Here is a 22,968-nt window from a genome sequence, read left to right as displayed (position 1 = left end):
GACCATTTTAATGGACTAAGAGCCAGCGCGTGTTAGAATTTCGTTATTTTATAAAAGCTCAGAGTCTCTCTGCGTATCGTCCCCAGTTGATGAAGTTTGGACTTATGCCTACCGAGAAGAACCAGCAAGAAACTCGGCGGTTGAAATCGTTATCGGATTTCTATCAACAGTCCCTATACATTTGTAAGGGAGGATTTTATAAAAAAAACCATGGTTTAATTATTCCATAACGCCGCCGTGCAGCCTTTTCTCGTGACTGACAAATAAATAGCATTTTTAAACGTCTTATTACATTCCAGTGGAAGCAGTCAGTACTCGACCCGCTTCCCGCAAACGATATTATGAAGAACGCTCAATTGTTTTCATATTGTTTTACATTTTCACGACACAATATTGTTATCGTCTAGGCTTCTGGGAGATATAATTAAATTAGACGTTCGTAGTAGGTATCTGCGGTTGAGCTTTCTAAATAGGTACTCTTCTAAGCTGTGATAGCCTAGTGGTTAGGACGTCCGCCTTCTAATCAGAGATCGGGTGTTCGATTCCGGGCACGCACCTCTAGCTTTTCGGAGTTATGTGCGTATTAAGTAATTAAATATCACTTGCTTTAACGGTGAAGGAAAACATTGTGAGGAAACTTGCATGCCTGAGAGTTCTCCATAATGTTCTCAAAGGTGTGTGAAGTCTACCAATCCGCACATGGCCAGCGTGGTAGACTAACCCTTCTCTCTGAGAGGAGACCTGTGTTCTGTAGTAAGCCGGCGATGAGTTGATCATGATGATGATGACTTCTGAAAGCTTTAAACTTTAGTTAAGTTATTTTTATCAGCTGAGGCCTTTGACTGCTTACTAAGGGCCTGCATTAGAAGACGACGGCGGACGGGCTATTGTCGACGGAGGACAAAAATGGACCACTTAAGAACTGCATAGCATTACAGCAAAAGATGGACTTTAGGTAAAGGAACAGTAGGACAGGATAGTATGGCGAATCATCTTAGTAAAAATTAACGGATCTGTGTCCTCGGCGGACAAAAATAGTCCCTCATCTGCACAGGCCCTTAGCATTTATCATGGCATTAACTCATATATGGAAAAATCTGTAAGTATATTTTTGTGAACATAACGAAGAAATTTGCTTAAATTAAAAAAAAACCAGCTGAATTTGTATTTCGATGCATAAGAAATTTAAAAAAAGAGCCGTCCTAATTCACGACACCATACAAGGGTGTTTTTTCCTCTTGACGCCCGTCGCGTCGTAGTGACGTTCTATACGTAACAAAAAGCAAGGGTTGAGTCAAAATCAAAGTCAAAGTCAAATGATTTATTCAAAATCTTAACATAGTATAAAATAAAGTCGCTTCCCGCTGTCTGTATGTATGAACGCGTAGATCTTGTAAACTACGCAACGGATTTTAATGCGGTTTTCACCAATAGATAGAGTGATTCAAGAGGAAGGTTTATGGGTATAGTTTAAGTCTTAAAAAATTAGAGATCCCTAGGAAAATTGAAATCTCACTGACACCACATTATAGTAGCTATCTACACTGCACCCATGCGAAGCCGGGGCGGGTCGCCAGTAGGTAGGTAATAAATTACTCTTTTCGATTGTCAGTTGTCGGATTTGTAAGATATAGTGGTGATAATTATTACGCAAACTTAAAACTAAAGCTACGAGGGTTCCAAACGCGCCCAGGTCTGAGAAGAGCCCACAACAAACTCAGCCGGGTATTCTTTTTATTACCACCACTTTACAAAATCATAAATTAAACTTATTAGAACTATCACAAAGCCGTTAAGCAACTCATTCCCAAGCTTGCTTATCATTTAAATAATCCTTTACAGTTTACATTGTAATAGGATTTTTCAATTAGTTTACGTTTTATGAAAACTTTGAACTTGTTGAGAGACATCTCCAATATGTTTTCTGGGAGCTTATTATAAAAACGTATAGAATTACGAGCAAAAAATTAATATTATGAAGTAGGTACCCTTACCAGGTCAGCCGTCTCTGTCAAAGGGTGAGATATATAGAGCGCACTCTGACTTAGCTTAGACATAGACAGAGTTAAAACGAGACAGAGCTATATCGCTCACATAAATCTGTCTCGTTTTAACTCAATCTAAGTCTGAGCAAAGTCAAAGTGCGCTCTATAGATCTTAGCCTTAGACAGCATCAATAAGGACGATCTAGTCATCAAATGAAAAACTAGCTAAATATTCTAGTTCTTGGCTTTGCCAGTTAGTTGTTTCTGGTTATCTGTGGGTTAGGCCAAGCTATTTACAAGAAATAGATACCTATAAGTCGAGATGTAAATCGGGGTATGAGGCGGGGGGCGCCCCGCACACCCGCACAGCCCTTGCGCTAACCCAGTGCGGACGAACGCGAGTGAAATTTTCTGGTGGGAGGCTTCGGCCGTGGCTAGTTACCACCCTACCGGCAAAGCCGTGCCGCCAAGCGATTTAGCGTTCCGGTACGATGCCGTGTAGAAACCAAAGGCGTATGGGTTTAATAAAAACTGCCATACCCCTTCCAGGTTAGCCCGCTATCATCTTAGACTGCATCATCACTTACCACCAGGTGAGATTGCAGTCAAGGGCTAACTTGTATCTGAATAATAAAAAAAAAAATGCGGTCGACCTGTCACACCCATCAACATACATACCTAAACTCCCCAAAATTGTAATCCTTCTGTAGTCGGCTTGAACTAACATACCGTAAATTCGACTATAGAGTAGACATATATATGTAAGTTCTGGTCAGCACTAGCTTAGGGGGAGATACAGCATCGTTTGTATCGGGAACCAGTGAGCGTGAACCGTGAAGCAGACTAACACACCGCTCACACATGTCTTGTATTAGGTATGTGCCACACTAACGAGAGTTCGACTAGCTATATCGACTACATTCAAAATGTACCTAACCCTCTAACGATGCGACATGCTGCAGAAGTTTACTTTACAGCAAGGCAACTGGTCATTGCAATAAGGTTCACTTGAGTTGGCCTTCAGGAAAAAGAAAACACGTCTACTTTAGTTCATTGTTTATTGGCCACTGACTTACTATTTTACATGCACGAATAATAAATGCAATTTTAAACCGAACATGCCGCCCGCCAAAAGGGCTCTAAGAGACCTTTTATTTAAATAATTATTCTATAAATACATATTAAATCATTTCACGAAATTAAGTACATTACATCATATCTAAACACTAATTTTATCGCTGACAATAAAAATGTTTTTTCTCGCATCATTAATAGGTAATTTTACCATAGATTCATGGTTTATAATACTTGCCGTTGGTTGCGATTGCTGTGTCGGCGATGAAAGCATATCCTTTAAATCTCCTACGATGCAAGTAGGTATATAAATCTTCGACGACAAAGAAATCTTCGTTGAGGAAATACGGGATTTCGTTCCTTTTTTGCTTCGGCGTACATTTTACCAGATCTTGATGAGTTGTCTTAAAACTTTGCCAGTATCCCTCAATACTTTGCAGACGCGCCTCCCGAACCGAACAGCAACGTATTTAATTCTAATTTTAGAGCTAAAATACGAATACGTACACCCGGAAACATGTTGCCGTAGTCCTGCTGTAGTCGGATTGCAATAACATAGCTGTACTGAATAAACAGTAGATAGATAGGATGCATTTTTCATTTTCATTTTTCATTTATTGCATTTCCATAAACTACATCATATTAAGTATGTACAAAGTATTATGGATACCCAGTTTGGGTGTCGCAATTTGGTCCTTAGACCTTAGTAGGGAGACCGATATTATTATTATTTATTTTTATGTTCGTCGTTTAGGAAATCATTTACGGCATAGTAGCCCTTTTTCTAATAAAAAGTTTTTTAATATTTTGTTGAATTTATTTTCATTGTTTATGTTACGAATTTTGTCTGGTAAATTATTATATATCTTTATAGACATTACGTAGGGACTCGAGGTATGCAGTACTAATTTTGATTGCGGAAGGTTTAATTTATTTGCATGTCTTTCGGGAAATCGACGGGATTTGATTTCTTTTTTGTGTATAAGTGTATATTTCTTTTTACACGTTCCCTGTCAGCACTATTATACGAGTAGGTCAGGAGTAGGTACCTACTGCATCGTTTATATCGGGATCTGTAACCAGCGAGCGTGAAGCGGACATAACACACGGCTTATACATGGCTTGTATAATGTGTGCCACACTAACCACAGTTCGACTAGCTAAGTATATCGACTACATTCAAATTGTAACTAACCCTCTAAAGGCTGTTTTATAAACAACAAGCAACAATGCGACATTCTGCAGCAGTCTATTTTACAGCAAGGCAACGTATCTAATTCTAATTTTAGAGCTAAATAAAATACGAGCGTACACCCGAGGACATATTATTACCGTAAACGCTAAAAAGCTAAAACTATAAACAAACATAATGGAGATTTTGTATTGTTGATCCAAACGGGAACCGAACTCTGGACATATCACACGCTTATGAGGTGAGAATTGTCAGATTACCCCTAGGAGATTCGCTAACTCAGTGTCTAACACTAAATGATAGCCACCGTCACCGAAATTCATTGGCTGCTTCACTGAGTGATAATAAAATATTTTTTCGTAGAAAACCTTCAACAGATTAAAAATTGAGCTCGGTGGCTATCATTCAGTGTTAGAAACTGAGTTAGCGAATCACCCCGAGGATTGGATGTTAGAGGAATTTTCACACTTAACCAAATCAATCTTTGTGTCTTAAGCCCACTGTCCAAAATCAAATCACGATCAAAACCGTTTCTAAATCAAATAGAGGCTCTGATAGTCCTAAAATTCAATTTCCACTACCCCCAGAGGGGTGGGCATAAAGCGGAAACTGTATGCATCCCCTGCGCATAGAGATGGAAAATCTTAAAACGCAATTTCCTAATTTATACCTTTAAAGTAAGTAGGTATAATGTACCTACTGGATAAGACAGCGTGGATGGATGAACTTATCTCTCAAAGATCCTTTTTCTCAGGAACGGTAGAGGTATCAAGTTGAAATTAATATCAAATAGGTACTTAGGTCTACGGTTCTGTAAAAAATCTTCGGTTTACTGAAAAAATCAAGCTTCCAAGTCAACGCAATTAAAACATACAGTACCTTTGCAGTATATTTTCATTATTATTGAATCAAAACCTATACATCCGTAAAGGGTAGGACTTTCCTTCGACCTAGAATCATTTTTGACAAGGAACAAGTTTTCACAGCACGAGTAGGTACCTACCTAAAGAAAAAAGCTTCAGGAAATTTTTCAGAGTACGGTACCTTTTTATCACTAAAAAAAGTGAATTCTATAAAACATGTAGTCTCGTGTGTATCAACTAAAACATTTAGGTAAATATATACGTCAATTTTCTCTTATTGAAAATATTGCCCTGAAAAACTCAGTAGGTAATGAAATACATAAACAGTAAGATATATAAGTGCCATATTTTACTACAAGCACCTTGGTAGATTGGTTCTATTTAAGAATCGGTAATTGCTTTAACTTTAGTTGTAACTGAATCTGGTTTTTTTACAAACGTTAACTATAAATACTATAGGTCTTAATGTACTGAAATAAAGCTCATAAACCTATCTAATGTACTTACGACTGTTCTAAATAAATATTACAATAATTGTAACCCAAAACAGTTCATTAAAATGTAGAGCCAATAAATGCCGGCATTTTTCAGAAACATACGACTAATTTCCCTGAAAAAGAGCTTTATAATGTACGCATAAAAGCTTTTCATAAAGGAGCCGCACATTGCTCTATTAAATATTAAAAATTAGAGTATCGCAATGCAGTAAATACACTTACGTAAGTCGGTTACCGGCGTCCAAAACACTTTCCTTACACGAATCCAACTACAATCAACAGTTTCACTTTAATAATCCTAAAATAAACACTAAATAACGATAGCAAAAGTCGAAAACTAAACAAAAAGTAACCACGTGAACACAATTTGAGAAAATTCGAAATGTTATTGCACTTCGGGAAAAGATCGCGTCGATTTTCCTCGGCGAGGGAAATGTGCTTCGTCCACACGCGTTGGGGACAAACTGAGATCTGTTGTAACGAGGGGTCGCAGGCATTGGGGTGAAATAGGGTGTGCGGGGGCGAAAATAGGGCTGGCCAAACTTGTGAAAGTTATCGTCTCTTTTGTCATGCAAAATGATAAATTGTATCAGTACAAGTGCAAAAATGCCAGTGTTTGAATAACACAAGGCAGAAAAAGGTCTCTTTGCTTGTCTAGACTATAATAAAAGAGTAATTATCTAAAACACTAACCACTATTAAAAAGAGTAAGCGTCGAGTTTCTTGCCGGTTCTTCTCGGTAGCCGGTATTCCGAACCAATGTGGCCTGTTGCACTGACTATCAATATTATCACGCAATACGCAATATCGCGATCCTGCACCGGGGAAATATTGATGGTATTGACAGAGTATCGCAATGTATCCGGATGTTCTTGAAATCCTGTGATACCATCAGAATCGCGATAGCCTCTTGACGATTCAAAAGCACTTTGTAAAAGATTTTATTTTATTTTTTATTTTTTAGGGAATAAAAATTTACTATTTATATTCTGGAGCAATGGATTGACGTGATTTTTGCATGGATATATTATGTAGTTAAAGACCTGGAGAGTGACATAGGCTACTTTTAATCCCCGATTATTATTTTTTAATTTTCCGGTTGGAGGCATTAGCTCGTTCTGTATAATGAATGAATGAATATTGAATGAATGAATATTTATTTATTTCTATATAATAAACGATAATTTTCACATGCGATACGCATGTGAAAATTATCAAAATATAAACACAAATCCCTCGCTATACATCAACGTACTTATATACGCGACAGGTAGAGATGGCAATCGGGGTATCAGGCGGGGGGACGTCCCGAACACACGCACGTCACCCACGCTCGCCCACACCGGGTTAGCATAGGTCCTATGCGGGTGTGCGGGGTGTTCCCTCCCCGATTGCGATCTCGACTTGTAGCTACTTATAGGTAGGTACATGCTGTGGAAATCTCTCCTCAGGATTCACCAATGTGTGTCAGCCCTAAGACGAACAGACGGCCGGCTGAACGGGACGGACTCGTCGCCATTTTCATTCCTCTATGTAAGTATGTAGGTTGTATAGTAATAAACGGCTCACTTTATTAAGTTTAAACAAAGTTAGTATTCAATCCGGTTAGGAAGGGCTTTCTTGAGATACTTTATGATATCGAGCTTGCTTAGTCCGAGTTGGATACCCAAGCTACGTCGTCGCTACACTCCGCAGACATCAGACTAAACTGTCGATCGACATTTTGGCAGATTTTTATTATACGCCCCGGCTTCGCACGGCTAGCTTATGACATTTTTTTTTAAATAAAAAATTTGGGAGATAACAGGTAACGTAATAAATGGCTCTTCATCATCATCAACAACCGATAGACGTCCACTGCTTGACATAGGTCTCTTGTAGGGACTTCCACAAGCCACGGTCCTGCGCCGCCTGAATTCAACGGCTCCTTGCGACTCGTCTGATGTCATCCGTCCGTCTATTGGGGAGTCCACTGCGTCTTCCGATGCGAGGTCGCCATTCCAGCACCTTGGGACCCCAACGTCTATCGGTTTTACGAAGTATGTGCCCTGCCCATTGCCACTTCAGCTTGGCAACCCGTTGAGCTATGTCGGTTAATCTAGTTCTCCTACGGATCTCCTCATTTCTGATTTGATCACGTAGAGAAACTCCAAGCGTAACTCTCTCCATTGCATCGCCCGCTAGGTGACTCTGAGCTTTCTTTAGGCCTACGAGTTAGCGTCTAGCGACCATGTCTCGGACCATGTCTCTGGCAAGCGCTGGCTCTTAGGCCATCACAAATCACAACAGTTTTAAAATGGTTCTGTCATGTTCTCTGTTCTTCCTATTTCTTACTTCATTTCAGGTCAAAAAGGACAGGACAAAAAGCTGTGGAACAAAAAGTCTGTAGTGTAATCTTACGTTTAATGTGAACTCAAATGAAAATGCCTGAAACCCGGGCTGTTTTCTCAACATTTTCACACGGCTGTAAACATTGCGAACACGTCTTAGGCCCAGATAAATAACCGTTACTTACAATCCAGAACGATCCCTTTAAGTTGTACCAGTGCGATATGTAGGCTCGACCGTACCAAAGGGAGATCTCCCACCGAGCGGCTGGTTTTGCTCGGTAGCGCCAGCTGGGCCGACGGTTGTGTCTTGAAATTTCTTGATATTGTGCAGATTGCAGAAAACTCCGTCAGTGCGAGTAGGTACTGTCGGCGGTACATTTGTTCGGGACTACGTCATGAAATGTTATTGATTGAATTGCGCCATCTAGTTGTTACTGTGGCAACCGCCACAAAGTAAAAGCGTTTACTGAACAATTATTTTATCTATCTTGACTATTTTTGTAGATAGGTATAGTCCGCGACAGGTCGAGATGGCAATCGACGTATGAAGCGAGGGGATGGCCCGCATACCCGCATGTCACCCGCGCTCGCCCACTAAATAAAAATACTTTTTATTTAATTTAACTTTTACAAGTACTTTGGAATCGTCAATGCATCTATCACTGGTTCGGAATGCCTTCCGAAGACCTAGAAGAACCAACAAGAAACTCGGCGGTTGCTCTTTTGAAGCGCTTAGCGCGGGGGCTGTGCGTGGCGTCCCCATCCCGATTGCCATCGCGACCTGTTGCGTACTATAGATATTAGGCACCTATAGTATTTAACTATTTGTAATGTCTAATTTCAATATTTAATAGCGGATGTAATAAAAGAACAAGCTATATTACATTAAGGAAGTCTGCCTAGTTACTACGTACCTACCTACGTCAAGGTATGTCAACTCATTAGTCATTAGAAACTCCTAAAACTCGTAAGTTCCGTACACTAAAATAAAAGAACGGAACCCTTATTTATACGATCACTCGTATATCTGTCTGCCTGTCCGTCTGTCTGCTTATTGTGCGTATAAACTTACGCATTCAATCGTACGGAACCCTTTTCACGCGAGTTCAGTTCGCATCGCACTTGTCCGGTTTTATCTCAATATTTTAAGTAAAATTAGATTGTCGCATCGACTCTGTAGTGTGTCAATGTGAGTCGACCCTTAAGGCCGAGGTCACACTAGCAAGGCGATGCGCGGCGACGCGATAGCGATTGCATTAAAAAACTCCTTTATAATATTATAATTAATATTGTTTAGGACTTAGGTGATGTGGCCGCCACTCTGTAATAATAATGTTTAATATTGCGCTCCTCGCTTGCCATTTTAACTTTTTATGTCAAATTTCATGTCAAAAGTACGATTTTAGTCCTTATTTTAAAGAGGGGGTCGATTTCGTAAAACCCGCATCGATTATTATTACAATCTCAATTATTGTGATTGGCTGAATTTGTGCGATTCTTGATGCAACAATGCATTGTAATTTGTAGCCAATAGTGAGCGAGCAACAACCAATCAGAGGTGATTGTGATCGTGACATTGTAGCTGTCATTCTACCGCAGACGAGCAGCGGTAGAGTTAAAATGGCGCGTGAGGAGTCATTTTTTACGGACTATATAAAACTGTCTGCCAGTGGGGTCTCGGCCTTCTTATACTGTTATAATACTCCAAGCCCAGACAAGTCTGCTGCAGTGAAGTAGGAGCAATGAATTTTTCATGTTTCACAATACGTAACCACCTGAACACGTTCCAACTGGAAAATTAGCTCCTGCGGAAACTTTTACCCATTTATTTATCTCGGTGCTTTTACCCCATTCCATATAACAAATGGCCATTCGTTGTGACAGTATTTATTGCGATACCATCTTAATTAACCGCATTGTGTGTTATAATTATTATTATGAAAATAATATACTTACTACCTAGTACCTACGTATTTTACCCCAAGTAACCGACATAGCTCAGCGAGTGGTGAAGCTGAGGGGGCAATGGGCAGGGCACATAGTTCAAAAACCGATAGACACTGGAAAGCGCAGTGTTTAGAGACAAACACTAGAGTCGCAGGGAGCTGCTGAATTCAGGTGGCGCGTAAGACCTATAACTGCCTACGAGACACAATCATCGATGACACATTACTTTATAATTGCAAACATCTGTGGCGTAAGAGCGTATTTTAAATACGTCTTTATTTACGGAGAACAGTCCCAGCCCGGGAAGTAGACTGGAACCGAGGATGTAAGAAAGTAGAAACCAATAACCATGCTCGAGTTTCGAATTTTCAATGTTCAGTGCAGTTTCAGTTGTTGCTGGGCATAGATAATCAAGACCCTATCCTCAATTATTCTCCCCATCTTATGGACGAAGTAAACACGAGCGAGACAAGGATGATCAATAAGCATGCACTAAGATGCGTTTTTCTCGGCGAGAGTGCTATACATAACTTTAATAACTTTAAAGATTAACATTTTAACTTTAGTGCAATAGCACTAAAGTTAAAATCTTGCATTAAAATATTATTTACAAAAATATTTGATAACTAAATAAATATTCTTTTGAATAATGAGTGAAACATATAATTACATATAAATCCCTATTCCATAAACTTTTCTCGTCTTGACTCAAAAGGCTAGAGCCCACAGCTACTCAGTTTAAAAAAAACAGAATGGTCAGTGAAAAAAACGTATTGATTTGAAACCATACTCTTTGGTGAAAAAAAAAAACAAAATTCTTGTCCTCAACCGCTGTGTTTTGCACTTTGATTGTTTGATTTTTGTAAAATTTTCTTTATAATTTGTTATGGACGGCATGTTTTGTGTATTACTAGTTCGTTGAGAAGAGCCTTCGTGCCCGTTATTAGTATTTCAACAAGTTATAAGTATTGTTTACATCGTGTATAAGTTAAGACAGTCGAAACTTAGATTAGTAAAACAGTTAAAAGTCCACTTCTAAGTTTTTTGTGATATTTTCACTACATTATTCTCAGGTACTTACATATTTAATGCCCTTGTAATGTGATTGTGATGTATGCTTTGTACGGTATCCCTTTTTCTCCACATTGATTTTTTATTTCAGGTTATTATCGACCTGTCAAGTAGACATTTTTTCGTCAAGCTGTCTTCGCAAATTCGCAAAATAGGAGACGAAAATCCGTTCAAGTTCTCTAGTTTTATAACGAGTCTGCCACCAATAGTGAGTATTCATTGTTGTGTAACCTCATAGTCGATATCACGTCGTATTTGCAAAAGTTCCAACATTTTCGAGCAAAAATCTCAAGTTTGTTATGGCCCGCGACTTTTCTCGCGTGGGTGTCAGCTGAAGTAATTTTGCATGCATGATATAACCTAAACCTATAGCCACTATGTTCATCATCATTATACAAAAAAAGTAACTTTGTTATTTGCCTTAACAAACATACATGATTTTTTATTTTGTTCAATAACTAGATAACCTTGACAGTCAATGATGTAGGATGCTACATGAATAAAGTAACAATGTTTAGGCAAGGTTGATAATTTATTTGCTAAGTGGAAGTAGCATCTTTTATCAGGAAATGAACAGAAAGATTGTAATTTTGAATCAATGTAAAGATTTTTTTTGAATGAATGAATTGCTTTATTATTTACATTTCTCATTTTACTACTTCGGTGAGAGCTTTCAGTTAGAACATTTTAGGCATCCTACATAGCACATAGTTTACATATTTCTCAGAGAAGTTATTTGATTGTAATATTATTGTATTGTTTATTACCTATTAAGTATGTGGAGACAAAAAGTTATTTATGCACAGTTGAAATGAAGCTTCTTTTATATTGTAGAAGATATTCCAATCAAAAATTCCTCTACAAGCAGCTGTTCTGATTGACAGTCATTTTAAGTTTTAAAAAGATCATTTTTAACCCCTATTTAAACCCTTTAGGGGTTGAATTTTCAAAAATCCTTTCTTATAGGATGCCTACGTCATCATGCAGATCATGAAAATTTTCAGCCCGATCGGTCCAGTAGTTTGAGCAGTGAGTTGATAGCTTAGTCAGTCAGTCGGTCACCTTTTCCTTTTATATATTTGGATTACTAATCTGTCCATTCTAACATCTGTCAACTGCCCTTTTTCCTTTTTCTTCATCACTTTTCAAAACCAAGTGTGAATAAAAATGTAAAAACATTGGCAGAAGTTCATTCATGTTCAAGAGGGAATATCCTACCTTCAACCAATTTTTAAGAACCCTCAAATGCTGGTCAGTTCTAAGTGTCAAAATTTGGAACATCGGCGCAAAGTTACCTGTCTATTGGTATTCTACAGGATCTATTTTAGTGTGTGTCCAAGAACTTTTTGACCTGGACCTTCACATTTCTACTATTGTACAACAAGGCATTGTCAAGGTCTACATCCGTACATTCAAAATTCCACTGACATTAGATGATTTGTTTCCTTGTTTCTAATTTGCTACTGCTAGAATATGAAACACTATTCTGTCATCAGTTTTCCCTCCATCTTTAATACCTTTAGGTACCTTCAAGTCAAGAGTGAATAGGCAATTAGACAAATTCACTACATCTTATGCTGCATTACCACTTGCCAGCCGGTCTATAAATGTTTAAAAAATAATGTCACACTGAGAAAAGAAAAGGCTACCAATCCGCACATGGCCAGCGTGGTAGCCTATGGCCAAAATTCTTCTCACTCTGAGAGGAGACCCGTGCTCTGTAGTGAGCCGGCGATGGGTTGATCATAATGATGATGAGAAAAGAAAAATAAATGAATGGAAGTTTTACATAACAAAGTGCCAGTACAGTAGTAGTATATTGGCGCCGATTCTATTGTCTTACTCTAAACTAAATTTAGACTATCTGCATCTTTTTCTTTTTAATACTGCTAAAAACAGACAGGACATGAATTTTACATTTATAGACTCTAAACTTTAGTGCACGCTATAAATTTAAACATTAAGCTCGCGACTGGCAGCTAAAGTCACGAGGTTTGACAGCTCTAAATTAAATTTAAAGTCAGAGTCAAATGATTTATTCAAAATAGGTAATAAATTATTCTTTTTGATAGTCAAATGTTGGATTTGTAAGATATCATAGTGGTGATAATTTTTACGCAAACTTAAAACTTAAGCTATGCTACTTTAAGACTGTCAAACTGTGTTTGTCCTTTTCATATGACATTAGTTAGAAGAGATGTAAATACTCTAAAATTTAGTTGTTCTCAGAATCAGTACCATTGTCATTTGTGTAGGGTGGTAGAGCCATGCCGCGCTGCAGCAAACGCACGCGCAGCGGCGCGCCGGCCGCTGAGATCGTGCCCGGCACCACCACGCTGGACGACCACCATCACCACAAACGCTCACGCAACTCTAGGTGAGCAGCCTCAAGGGAGACGTTGAGCTATGCGACCTTAGTTACATAACTACGTTAGCCTGCTACCATCTTAGACTGCATCTTCACTTATCATCAGGTGAGATCGCAGTCAAGAGCTAACTTTAATTGAATAAAAAAATTAAAAATATAACTAACTACTATTATAAAATAAAATATTATAAAAGTCTGTCTATCTATCTGCTAGCTTTTCATGGCCCATCTATTTAACAAATTTTGACGAATTTTGTTACAGAGATAGCTTGCATCCTGGAGACAGACTAATTCTACTTTTCATCTCAATAAAATCTAAAGTTCCCATGGGATTTTTAAAAATGTAGATACTTCCCTGAAATTCTGACATTCAAAGTACACAACTAATTTTTTTTGCAGTTCACGAAGACATTCCAAAACTGAAGACACCAGTTTTAGCGCCAAAAAATGTTTAACATGGTTCAAAGAATACACAACAGTCTCAGAACCAGATGTATTAGGTAATAGATTGTACCTTTTATATGACATTTTATTTTTAAGAAACGACAACGGAAGTCTGTCTGTAAGCTTGTCATATCCCATCCGTTTAACCGATTTTGATGAAATTTGGTACAGAATCCTCCCAGAAAAATCAGTGAGTTCCTATGGATTTTTTAAAAACCTAAATCCACGCGGACGAAGTCGCAGGCATCAGCTAGTAAATAATATTGAACTCTGTTTCAGGCCCTGAAGGTATGGAAAAATTCTGCGAGGACTTAGGTGTGGATCCAGAAAATGTTGTAATGCTGGTCATTGCATACAAAATGGGTGCCAAGCAAATGGGATTCTTCACACAGGAGGAGTGGGTCAAAGGTAACCCTGTTCAATATGACCAACTCTAATATGAAACATACCAGAAGTGCAGTTAAATATTAATCACGACGCGCACAAGCTTATCGAGAGTTTTACCTTTATTAATAACGTTACTGCAATATTTAACTTGACTAGGGTCCAATTGCTATTGTGACCACTCAGTCAGAATGACGACCTAAACACAAAAAGCATTTAATAGTCGATCGAGTCACGGTCGGAACGAGACTAGCCCAAGAATTGCAAAACACTCGTATTTATACAATCGACTCAAGATTGCTTTCTCGCAACAGATCACGTGACTTCCGTTTTCAAAGGCGGCAATGTCAAGTGCGATAACACTAATCAATTTGATGGTTGAATCCCCCTGATTGAACTTTTCTTCCACTACCCATCACTACCCATTATAAATGCGAAAGTGTGTTTGTTTGTTAGTCTGTCGTTCAATCGCGGCGCTACGGAGCAACAGATTGACGTGATTTTTTGCATGGGCGTAGTTAAAGACCTGGAGAGTGACATAGGCTACTTTTTATCCCGGATCATCAAAGAAGTCCCACAAGATTTTTAATAACCTAAATCCGCGCAGACGAAATCGGGGGTATTACCCATATTTTTGTTGGTTTGTCCTTCAATCACGCTGCAACAGAGCAACGTATTGACCTAATTTTTTACATGGATATTGTTGAACACCTGGAGAGTGTCATAGGTTACTTACATATAATATTTTAAAAAATTTAAATATTATAATGACACTTTGCGGCCGAAATTAATGACCTTTAGAAGGAGATAGCAAATTTGTAGAGCACTGTCTCTGTTTCTGAGATCGAAATAACGTCATATAGGTATGAGTGACAGAGACAACACTCTACAAAGCCAAAATGTCATTCTAAAGGCTGATGTATATGTTTCGGCCGCGTACTGTATTTTCATATTTTAAGTGAGTAAGAGATAGCCATTTGAATTAATTAATTTCGTACATAACATGAAATTATAAATGTTTTATTTGTAATGTTGCAGGTCTAACAGAACTCCAGTGTGACAATGTGCTCAAGTTACAAAACAAATTAGAATATTTACGCTGTCTACTCAATGACCCATATGTATTTAAGGCTGTATACAGATATTCATATGATTTTGCTAGGGTAAGTTTCATTTCTTTTTCTTTTTTTTTAAAGAATTTTAGCCAAATTGCTGACTAATATTCCCCTTTCCCCTCCAATTATGCGTAAAGCTTGTGCTAGGAGTAGGTACGACAATAGTGAAACGGGTGGGGTTTGAACCGGCGACCTTTCTGGGTTCAGTCCGATCCTTTTACTGTTGAGCTATCGAGGCTCTAAATACATTTGCTCATAAAGTGCCTCTTTGTTTGCTGCATTTTTTATTCCAATACAAGCTAGCCCTTGTTTGCAATCTCACCTGGTGGTAAGTGACGATACAGTCTTAAAAGGAAACATGCTAGCTTGAACATGTCTGTCTTTGAACAGTGATTGTTAAGCTGTGATAACACTGGAAGTAAGCATTTTTTTTTTATAATTTCCAGGACAAAGACCAGAGATCACTAGACACAAGCACAGCGCGGGCCTTGCTAGGCGTGCTATTGCCCCGCTGGCCCCTCCGACCCCAGCTGACGGAGTTCCTGTCGCGCGAGAGGCGCTACCGGGTCGTGAACCGCGACCAGTGGTGCAACATCCTCGAGTTCAGCCGCACCGTGGACACGCAGCTTACTACCTACGACGCGGACGGCGCTTGTGAGTGATCGTAGTATTGTGTTGTCGCCTCTCAGACCGCGCCTGACGGAGTTCCTGTCGCGCGAGAGGCGCTACCGGGTCGTGAACCGCGACCAGTGGTGCAACATCCTCGAGTTCAGCCGCACCGTGGACACGCAGCTTACTACCTACGACGCGGACGGCGCTTGTGAGTGATCGTAGTATTGTGTTGTCGCCTCTCAGACCGCGCCTGACGGAGTTCCTGTCGCGCGAGAGGCGCTACCGGGTCGTGAACCGCGACCAGTGGTGCAACATCCTCGAGTTCAGCCGCACCGTGGACACGCAGCTTACTACCTACGACGCGGACGGCGCTTGTGAGTGATCGTAGTATTGTGTTGTCGCCTCTCAGACCGCGCCTGACGGAGTTCCTGTCGCGCGAGAGGCGCTACCGGGTCGTGAACCGCGACCAGTGGTGCAACATCCTCGAGTTCAGCCGCACCGTGGACACGCAGCTTACTACCTACGACGCGGACGGCGCTTGTGAGTGATCGTAGTATTGTGTTGTCGCCTCTCAGACCGCGCCTGACGGAGTTCCTGTGGCGCGAGAGGCGCTACCGGGTCGTGAACCGCGACCAGTGGTGCAACATCCTCGAGTTCAGCCGCACCGTGGACACGCAGCTTACTACCTACGACGCGGACGGCGCTTGTGAGTGATCGTAGTATTGTGTTGTCGCCTCTCAGACCGCGCCTGACGGAGTTCCTGTGGCGCGAGAGGCGCTACCGGGTCGTGAACCGCGACCAGTGGTGCAACATCCTCGAGTTCAGCCGCACCGTGGACACGCAGCTTACTACCTACGACGCGGACGGCGCTTGTGAGTGATCGTAGTATTGTGTTGTCGCCTCTCAGACCGCGCCTGACTTTTTGTCTAGTTGCTATCGCGCGAGATCGTTCTGAGCCATCATCTTATATCAAACTGTTTCTGAATCATCCTCTTTTTGTCAAACTGTTTCTAAGACTTCCTCTTATTTTGGCAAACGTTCTGAGTCATCATCTAATATCAAACTGTTTCTGAATCATCCTCTTTTTGTCAAACTGTTTTTAAGACATCCATCTTATTTTGTCAAACTTTCTGAGTCGTCATCTTATATCAAACTGTTTCTGAATCATCCTCTTTTTGTCAAACTGTTTCTAAGACTTCCTCTTATTTTGGCAAACGTTCTGAGTCATCATCTAATATCAAACTGTTTCTGAATCATCCTCTTTTTGTCAAACTGTTTTTAAGACATCCATCTTATTTTGTCAAACTTTCTGAGTCGTCATCTTATATCAAACTGTTTCTGTATCATCCTCTTTTTGTCAAACTGTTTCTAAGACTTCCTCTTATTTTGGCAAACGTTCTGAGTCATCATCTAATATCAAACTGTTTCTGAATCATCCTCTTTTTGTCAAACTGTTTTTAAGACATCCATCTTATTTTGTCAAACTTTCTGAGTCGTCATCTTATATCAAACTGTTTCTGAATCATCCTCTTTTTGTCAAACTGTTTTTAAGACATTCATCTTATTTTGTCATACTTTCTGAGTCGTCATCTTATATCAAACTGTTTCTGAATCATCCTCTTTTTGTCAAACTGTTTCTAAGACTTCCTCTTATTTTGGCAAACGTTCTGAGTCATCATCTAATATCAAACTGTTTCTGAATCATCCTCTTTTTGTCAAACTGTTTTTAAGACATCCATCTTATTTTGTCATACTTTCTGAGTCGTCATCTTATATCAAACTGTTTCTGAATCATCCTCTTTTTGTCAAACTGTTTTTAAGACATCCATCTTATTTTGTCATACTTTCTGAGTCGTCATCTTATATCAAACTGTTTCTGAATCATCCTCTTTTTGTCAAACTGTTTTTAAGACATCCATCTTATTTTGTCAAACTTTCTGAGTCGTCATCTTATATCAAACTGTTTCTGTATCATCCTCTTTTTGTCAAACTGTTTCTAAGACTTCCTCTTATTTTGGCAAACGTTCTGAGTCATCATCTAATATCAAACTGTTTCTGAATCATCCTCTTTTTGTCAAACTGTTTTTAAGCCATCCATCTTATTTTGTCAAACTTTCTGAGTCGTCATCTTATATCAAACTGTTTCTGAATCATCCTCTTTTTGTCAAACTGTTTTTAAGACATTCATCTTATTTTGTCATACTTTCTGAGTCGTCATCTTATATCAAACTGTTTCTGAATCATCCTCTTTTTGTCAAACTGTTTCTAAGACTTCCTCTTATTTTGGCAAACGTTCTGAGTCATCATCTAATATCAAACTGTTTCTGAATCATCCTCTTTTTGTCAAACTGTTTTTAAGACATCCATCTTATTTTGTCATACTTTCTGAGTCGTCATCTTATATCAAACTGTTTCTGAATCATCCTCTTTTTGTCAAACTGTTATTAAGACATCCATCTTATTTTGTCATACTTTCTGAGTCGTCATCTTATATCAAACTGTTTCTGAATCATCCTCTTTTTGTCAAACTGTTTTTAAGACATCCATCTTATTTTGTCAAACTTTCTGAGTCGTCATCTTATATCAAACTGTTTCTGTATCATCCTCTTTTTGTCAAACTGTTTCTAAGACTTCCTCTTATTTTGGCAAACGTTCTGAGTCATCATCTAATATCAAACTGTTTCTGAATCATCCTCTTTTTGTCAAACTGTTTTTAAGACATCCATCTTATTTTGTCAAACTTTCTGAGTCGTCATCTTATATCAAACTGTTTCTGAATCATCCTCTTTTTGTCAAACTGTTTTTAAGACATTCATCTTATTTTGTCATACTTTCTGAGTCGTCATCTTATATCAAACTGTTTCTGAATCATCCTCTTTTTGTCAAACTGTTTCTAAGACTTCCTCTTATTTTGGCAAACGTTCTGAGTCATCATCTAATATCAAACTGTTTCTGAATCATCCTCTTTTTGTCAAACTGTTTTTAAGACATCCATCTTATTTTGTCATACTTTCTGAGTCGTCATCTTATATCAAACTGTTTCTGAATCATCCTCTTTTTGTCAAACTGTTATTAAGACATCCATCTTATTTTGTCATACTTTCTGAGTCGTCATCTTATATCAAACTGTTTCTGAATCATCCTCTTTTTGTCAAACTGTTTTTAAGACATCCATCTTATTTTGTCAAACTTTCTGAGTCGTCATCTTATATCAAACTGTTTCTGAATCATCCTCTTTTTGTCAAACTGTTTCTAAGACTTCCTCTTATTTTGGCAAACGTTCTGAGTCATCATCTAATATCAAACTGTTTCTGAATCATCCTCTTTTTGTCAAACTGTTTTTAAGACATCCATCTTATTTTGTCAAACTTTCTGAGTCGTCATCTTATATCAAACTGTTTCTGTATCATCCTCTTTTTGTCAAACTGTTTCTAAGACTTCCTCTTATTTTGGCAAACGTTCTGAGTCATCATCTAATATCAAACTGTTTCTGAATCATCCTCTTTTTGTCAAACTGTTTTTAAGACATCCATCTTATTTTGTCAAACTTTCTGAGTCGTCATCTTATATCAAACTGTTTCTGTATCATCCTCTTTTTGTCAAACTGTTTTTAAGACATCCATCTTATTTTGTCAAACTTTCTGAGTCGTCATCTTATATCAAACTGTTTCTGAATCATCCTCTTTTTGTCAAACTGTTTTTAAGACATTCATCTTATTTTGTCATACTTTCTGAGTCGTCATCTTATATCAAACTGTTTCTGAATCATCCTCTTTTTGTCAAACTGTTTCTAAGACTTCCTCTTATTTTGGCAAACGTTCTGAGTCATCATCTAATATCAAACTGTTTCTGAATCATCCTCTTTTTGTCAAACTGTTTTTAAGACATCCATCTTATTTTGTCATACTTTCTGAGTCGTCATCTTATATCAAACTGTTTCTGAATCATCCTCTTTTTGTCAAACTGTTATTAAGACATCCATCTTATTTTGTCATACTTTCTGAGTCGTCATCTTATATCAAACTGTTTCTGAATCATCCTCTTTTTGTCAAACTGTTTTTAAGACATCCATCTTATTTTGTCAAACTTTCTTCGTCATCTTATATCAAACTGTTTCTGTATCATCCTCTTTTTGTCAAACTGTTTCTAAGACTTCCTCTTATTTTGGCAAACGTTCTGAGTCATCATCTAATATCAAACTGTTTCTGAATCATCCTCTTTTTGTCAAACTGTTTTTAAGACATCCATCTTATTTTGTCAAACTTTCTGAGTCGTCATCTTATATCAAACTGTTTCTGAATCATCCTCTTTTTGTCAAACTGTTTTTAAGACATTCATCTTATTTTGTCATACTTTCTGAGTCGTCATCTTATATCAAACTGTTTCTGAATCATCCTCTTTTTGTCAAACTGTTTCTAAGACTTCCTCTTATTTTGGCAAACGTTCTGAGTCATCATCTAATATCAAACTGTTTCTGAATCATCCTCTTTTTGTCAAACTGTTTTTAAGACATCCATCTTATTTTGTCATACTTTCTGAGTCGTCATCTTATATCAAACTGTTTCTGAATCATCCTCTTTTTGTCAAACTGTTATTAAGACATCCATCTTATTTTGTCATACTTTCTGAGTCGTCATCTTATATCAAACTGTTTCTGAATCATCCTCTTTTTGTCAAACTGTTTTTAAGACATCCATCTTATTTTGTCAAACTTTCTGAGTCGTCATCTTATATCAAACTGTTTCTGTATCATCCTCTTTTTGTCAAACTGTTTCTAAGACTTCCTCTTATTTTGGCAAACGTTCTGAGTCATCATCTAATATCAAACTGTTTCTGAATCATCCTCTTTTTGTCAAACTGTTTTTAAGACATCCATCTTATTTTGTCAAACTTTCTGAGTCGTCATCTTATATCAAACTGTTTCTGAATCATCCTCTTTTTGTCAAACTGTTTTTAAGACATCCATCTTATTTTGTCATACTTTCTGAGTCGTCATCTTATATCAAACTGTTTCTGAATCATCCTCTTTTTGTCAAACTGTTTTTAAGACATCCATCTTATTTTGTCATACTTTCTGAGTCGTCATCTTATATCAAACTGTTTCTGAATCATCCTCTTTTTGTCAAACTGTTTTTAAGACATCCATCTTATTTTGTCAAACTTGAGTCATCATCTTATTTCAAACTGTTTCTGAATCATCCTCTTTTTGTCAAACTGTTTGTGAACAGTGAGTTTATTGTAATTGTATAACGGTTGCAGGGCCCGTGATGCTGGATGAGTTTGTGGAGTGGCTGCGAGCGGAGCGCGCGGGGGATTCCACCATGCGGGCCAGCTGAGACACTGTGTCACTACAAGGTACACTTTGGCCAATTAATCTAGTGTTTAAATCATTCAGGTCTTCAACCAGCCCCCCGATTGTGTAAGAAAAACGTATTCATGGTTATCGTAATCGTCAACAAATTCTGCCCTTTGATTGGTTGATTCGCTGTTTACATTTTTTCACAGCCGTATAATACGTTTTTCTTACACAATTGGAGAGCAGGTCTTTAACCATACTGCCTTGGTCTAGTGACTGTATTGTCTTGGTATAGTGACTTGGACTAGTGATACTGGTGGCTAGACTGTTGTACTGATGGTTCCACCAGTACAACTTTGATAGCTTGTACCTCGGAAATGTGACACTTCGGAAGATTTTTTTGTCATACAATAGGTACTTGATTGTATTTATGTCAGCTATTGATTAATACAGCTTTTCAAAGCGTTGAGCGTTGATAGATCAGTCAGTCAGTCTTTTTCTTTTAAAAATTTAGATATAATTAATAATTATATAAAACTGCACGTTTTTCCATTGGAGTTTAGCTGCTTTATAGTGTTTTAAATATTTTTATAATGAATATCTATAGTTAAAACGTAAAAGAGAATATTATTGACTAGCTTATGCTCGCGACTTCGTCCGCGTGGACTACAAAATTTCAAAACCCTATTTCACCCCCCTTAGGAGTTGAATTTTCAAAAATCCTTTCTTAGCGGATGCCTACGCCATAATAGCTATCTGCATGCCAAATTTCAGCCCGATCCGTCCAGTAGTTTGAGCTGTGCGTTGATAGATCAGTCAGTCAGTCAGTCAGTCATAATGTAATAATTTGTCGGTAGTTGCGGTGTCGTCGCGCACGTCGCGCCGCGTGTCGGTGTAGTCGCAGCGGCGCGGCAGTCGGGCGTCGCGGGAGCGGCGCTGAATGTAACCACACGCTGTCATATACTGGCGTCGATTCTGATGGCTTTCTCTAAAAGTCTAAACTGAACGTAGAGTATCTGCATCTTTTCTTTTTCCTCATCACCATCATCATCAACCGATAGACGATTGATGCGATTAAATTAAGTTTTTCTGTCCTTTTCTGTGGTAAAAAAAGTTGCGAATACTCTAAAATTTAATTGCCATCAGAATGAGTAACATTTTGTATATACATATTATGTTTTTTTTGTACACCTACATTACATACATTAATGAGCCGGCCGCACGTTCGTGTCACTACATGTGTTTCTGGCATAATTGTTAGGATTGCTATACACAAAGTCGGTCCGGCCTATACCTGATTCTGTCGATGACGGGTACATACCACGATTAATTTAGCGTTTTTATTTGTCGATATTTCAACCAAATTGCAGTCCCGTCCCGTCGTGACCCTTGCAATTGGGGTTGAAATATGTCGTTAAACCACGAAATAAGCTTAAAACCACCTTGTATACCTGATTCCTCCTTAACATATGCCACAACCGCCAACGCCACAGACCTACCGGCACGAAACGAAAGAGATATGGCAAGGAGTTAAGACAGATCTATAGAGTAAGCACACTGACTTTGCTCAGATTTAAGATTGAGTTAAAACGAGACTGATTAATGAGAGAGATATAGTTCTGTCTCGTTTTAACTCTGTCTTAAGTCTAAGCAAAATCAGAGTGCGCTATATAGATCTCACCCTAAGGCTGTTGCGGCGTTGGTGATCACCACTGTTGGGCTGCTACTTGGCTGCACTCAATTCAAACATTCTGATGTTTTTCTTTAAACTTAATTTAAAGTATCTGCAT

At 38.5% G+C, this 22,968-nt stretch overlaps 2 protein-coding genes across 5 annotated transcripts in view; one reads left to right on the top strand and one right to left on the bottom strand.

The window, feature by feature from the left end:
- gogo (golden goal) overlaps positions 1–6,058 on the bottom strand; it is a 209,201-nt gene extending 203,143 nt beyond the window's left edge. For all 4 annotated transcript variants that reach the window (XM_069501712.1, XM_069501714.1, XM_069501713.1 and 1 more), the window contains exon 1: positions 5,834–6,058. The gene's annotated coding sequence lies outside the window, so the exon portion shown is untranslated. The remainder of the gene's footprint in view (positions 1–5,833) is intronic.
- Positions 6,059–10,702: 4,644 nt separating this feature from the next.
- Positions 10,703–22,226, top strand: SCCRO4 (DCN1-like protein SCCRO4). Its single transcript, XM_034973363.2, has 9 exons — positions 10,703–10,961; positions 11,051–11,167; positions 13,215–13,336; positions 13,727–13,827; positions 14,051–14,179; positions 15,194–15,318; positions 15,717–15,924; positions 21,142–21,237; positions 22,036–22,226. Exons 3-8 carry the CDS (start codon positions 13,227–13,229, stop codon positions 21,216–21,218), a joined length of 750 nt encoding a protein of 249 aa, XP_034829254.1. The 5' UTR covers positions 10,703–10,961; positions 11,051–11,167; positions 13,215–13,226; the 3' UTR covers positions 21,219–21,237; positions 22,036–22,226.
- Positions 22,227–22,968: the final 742 nt, after the last annotated feature.

Source organism: Maniola hyperantus, chromosome 11, assembly GCF_902806685.2.
Source record: "Maniola hyperantus chromosome 11, iAphHyp1.2, whole genome shotgun sequence".
NCBI lineage: Eukaryota > Metazoa > Arthropoda > Insecta > Lepidoptera > Nymphalidae > Maniola > Maniola hyperantus.
The sequence above is the reverse complement of the archived record's forward strand: the minus strand, read 5'-3'. Positions and strand labels throughout refer to the sequence as shown.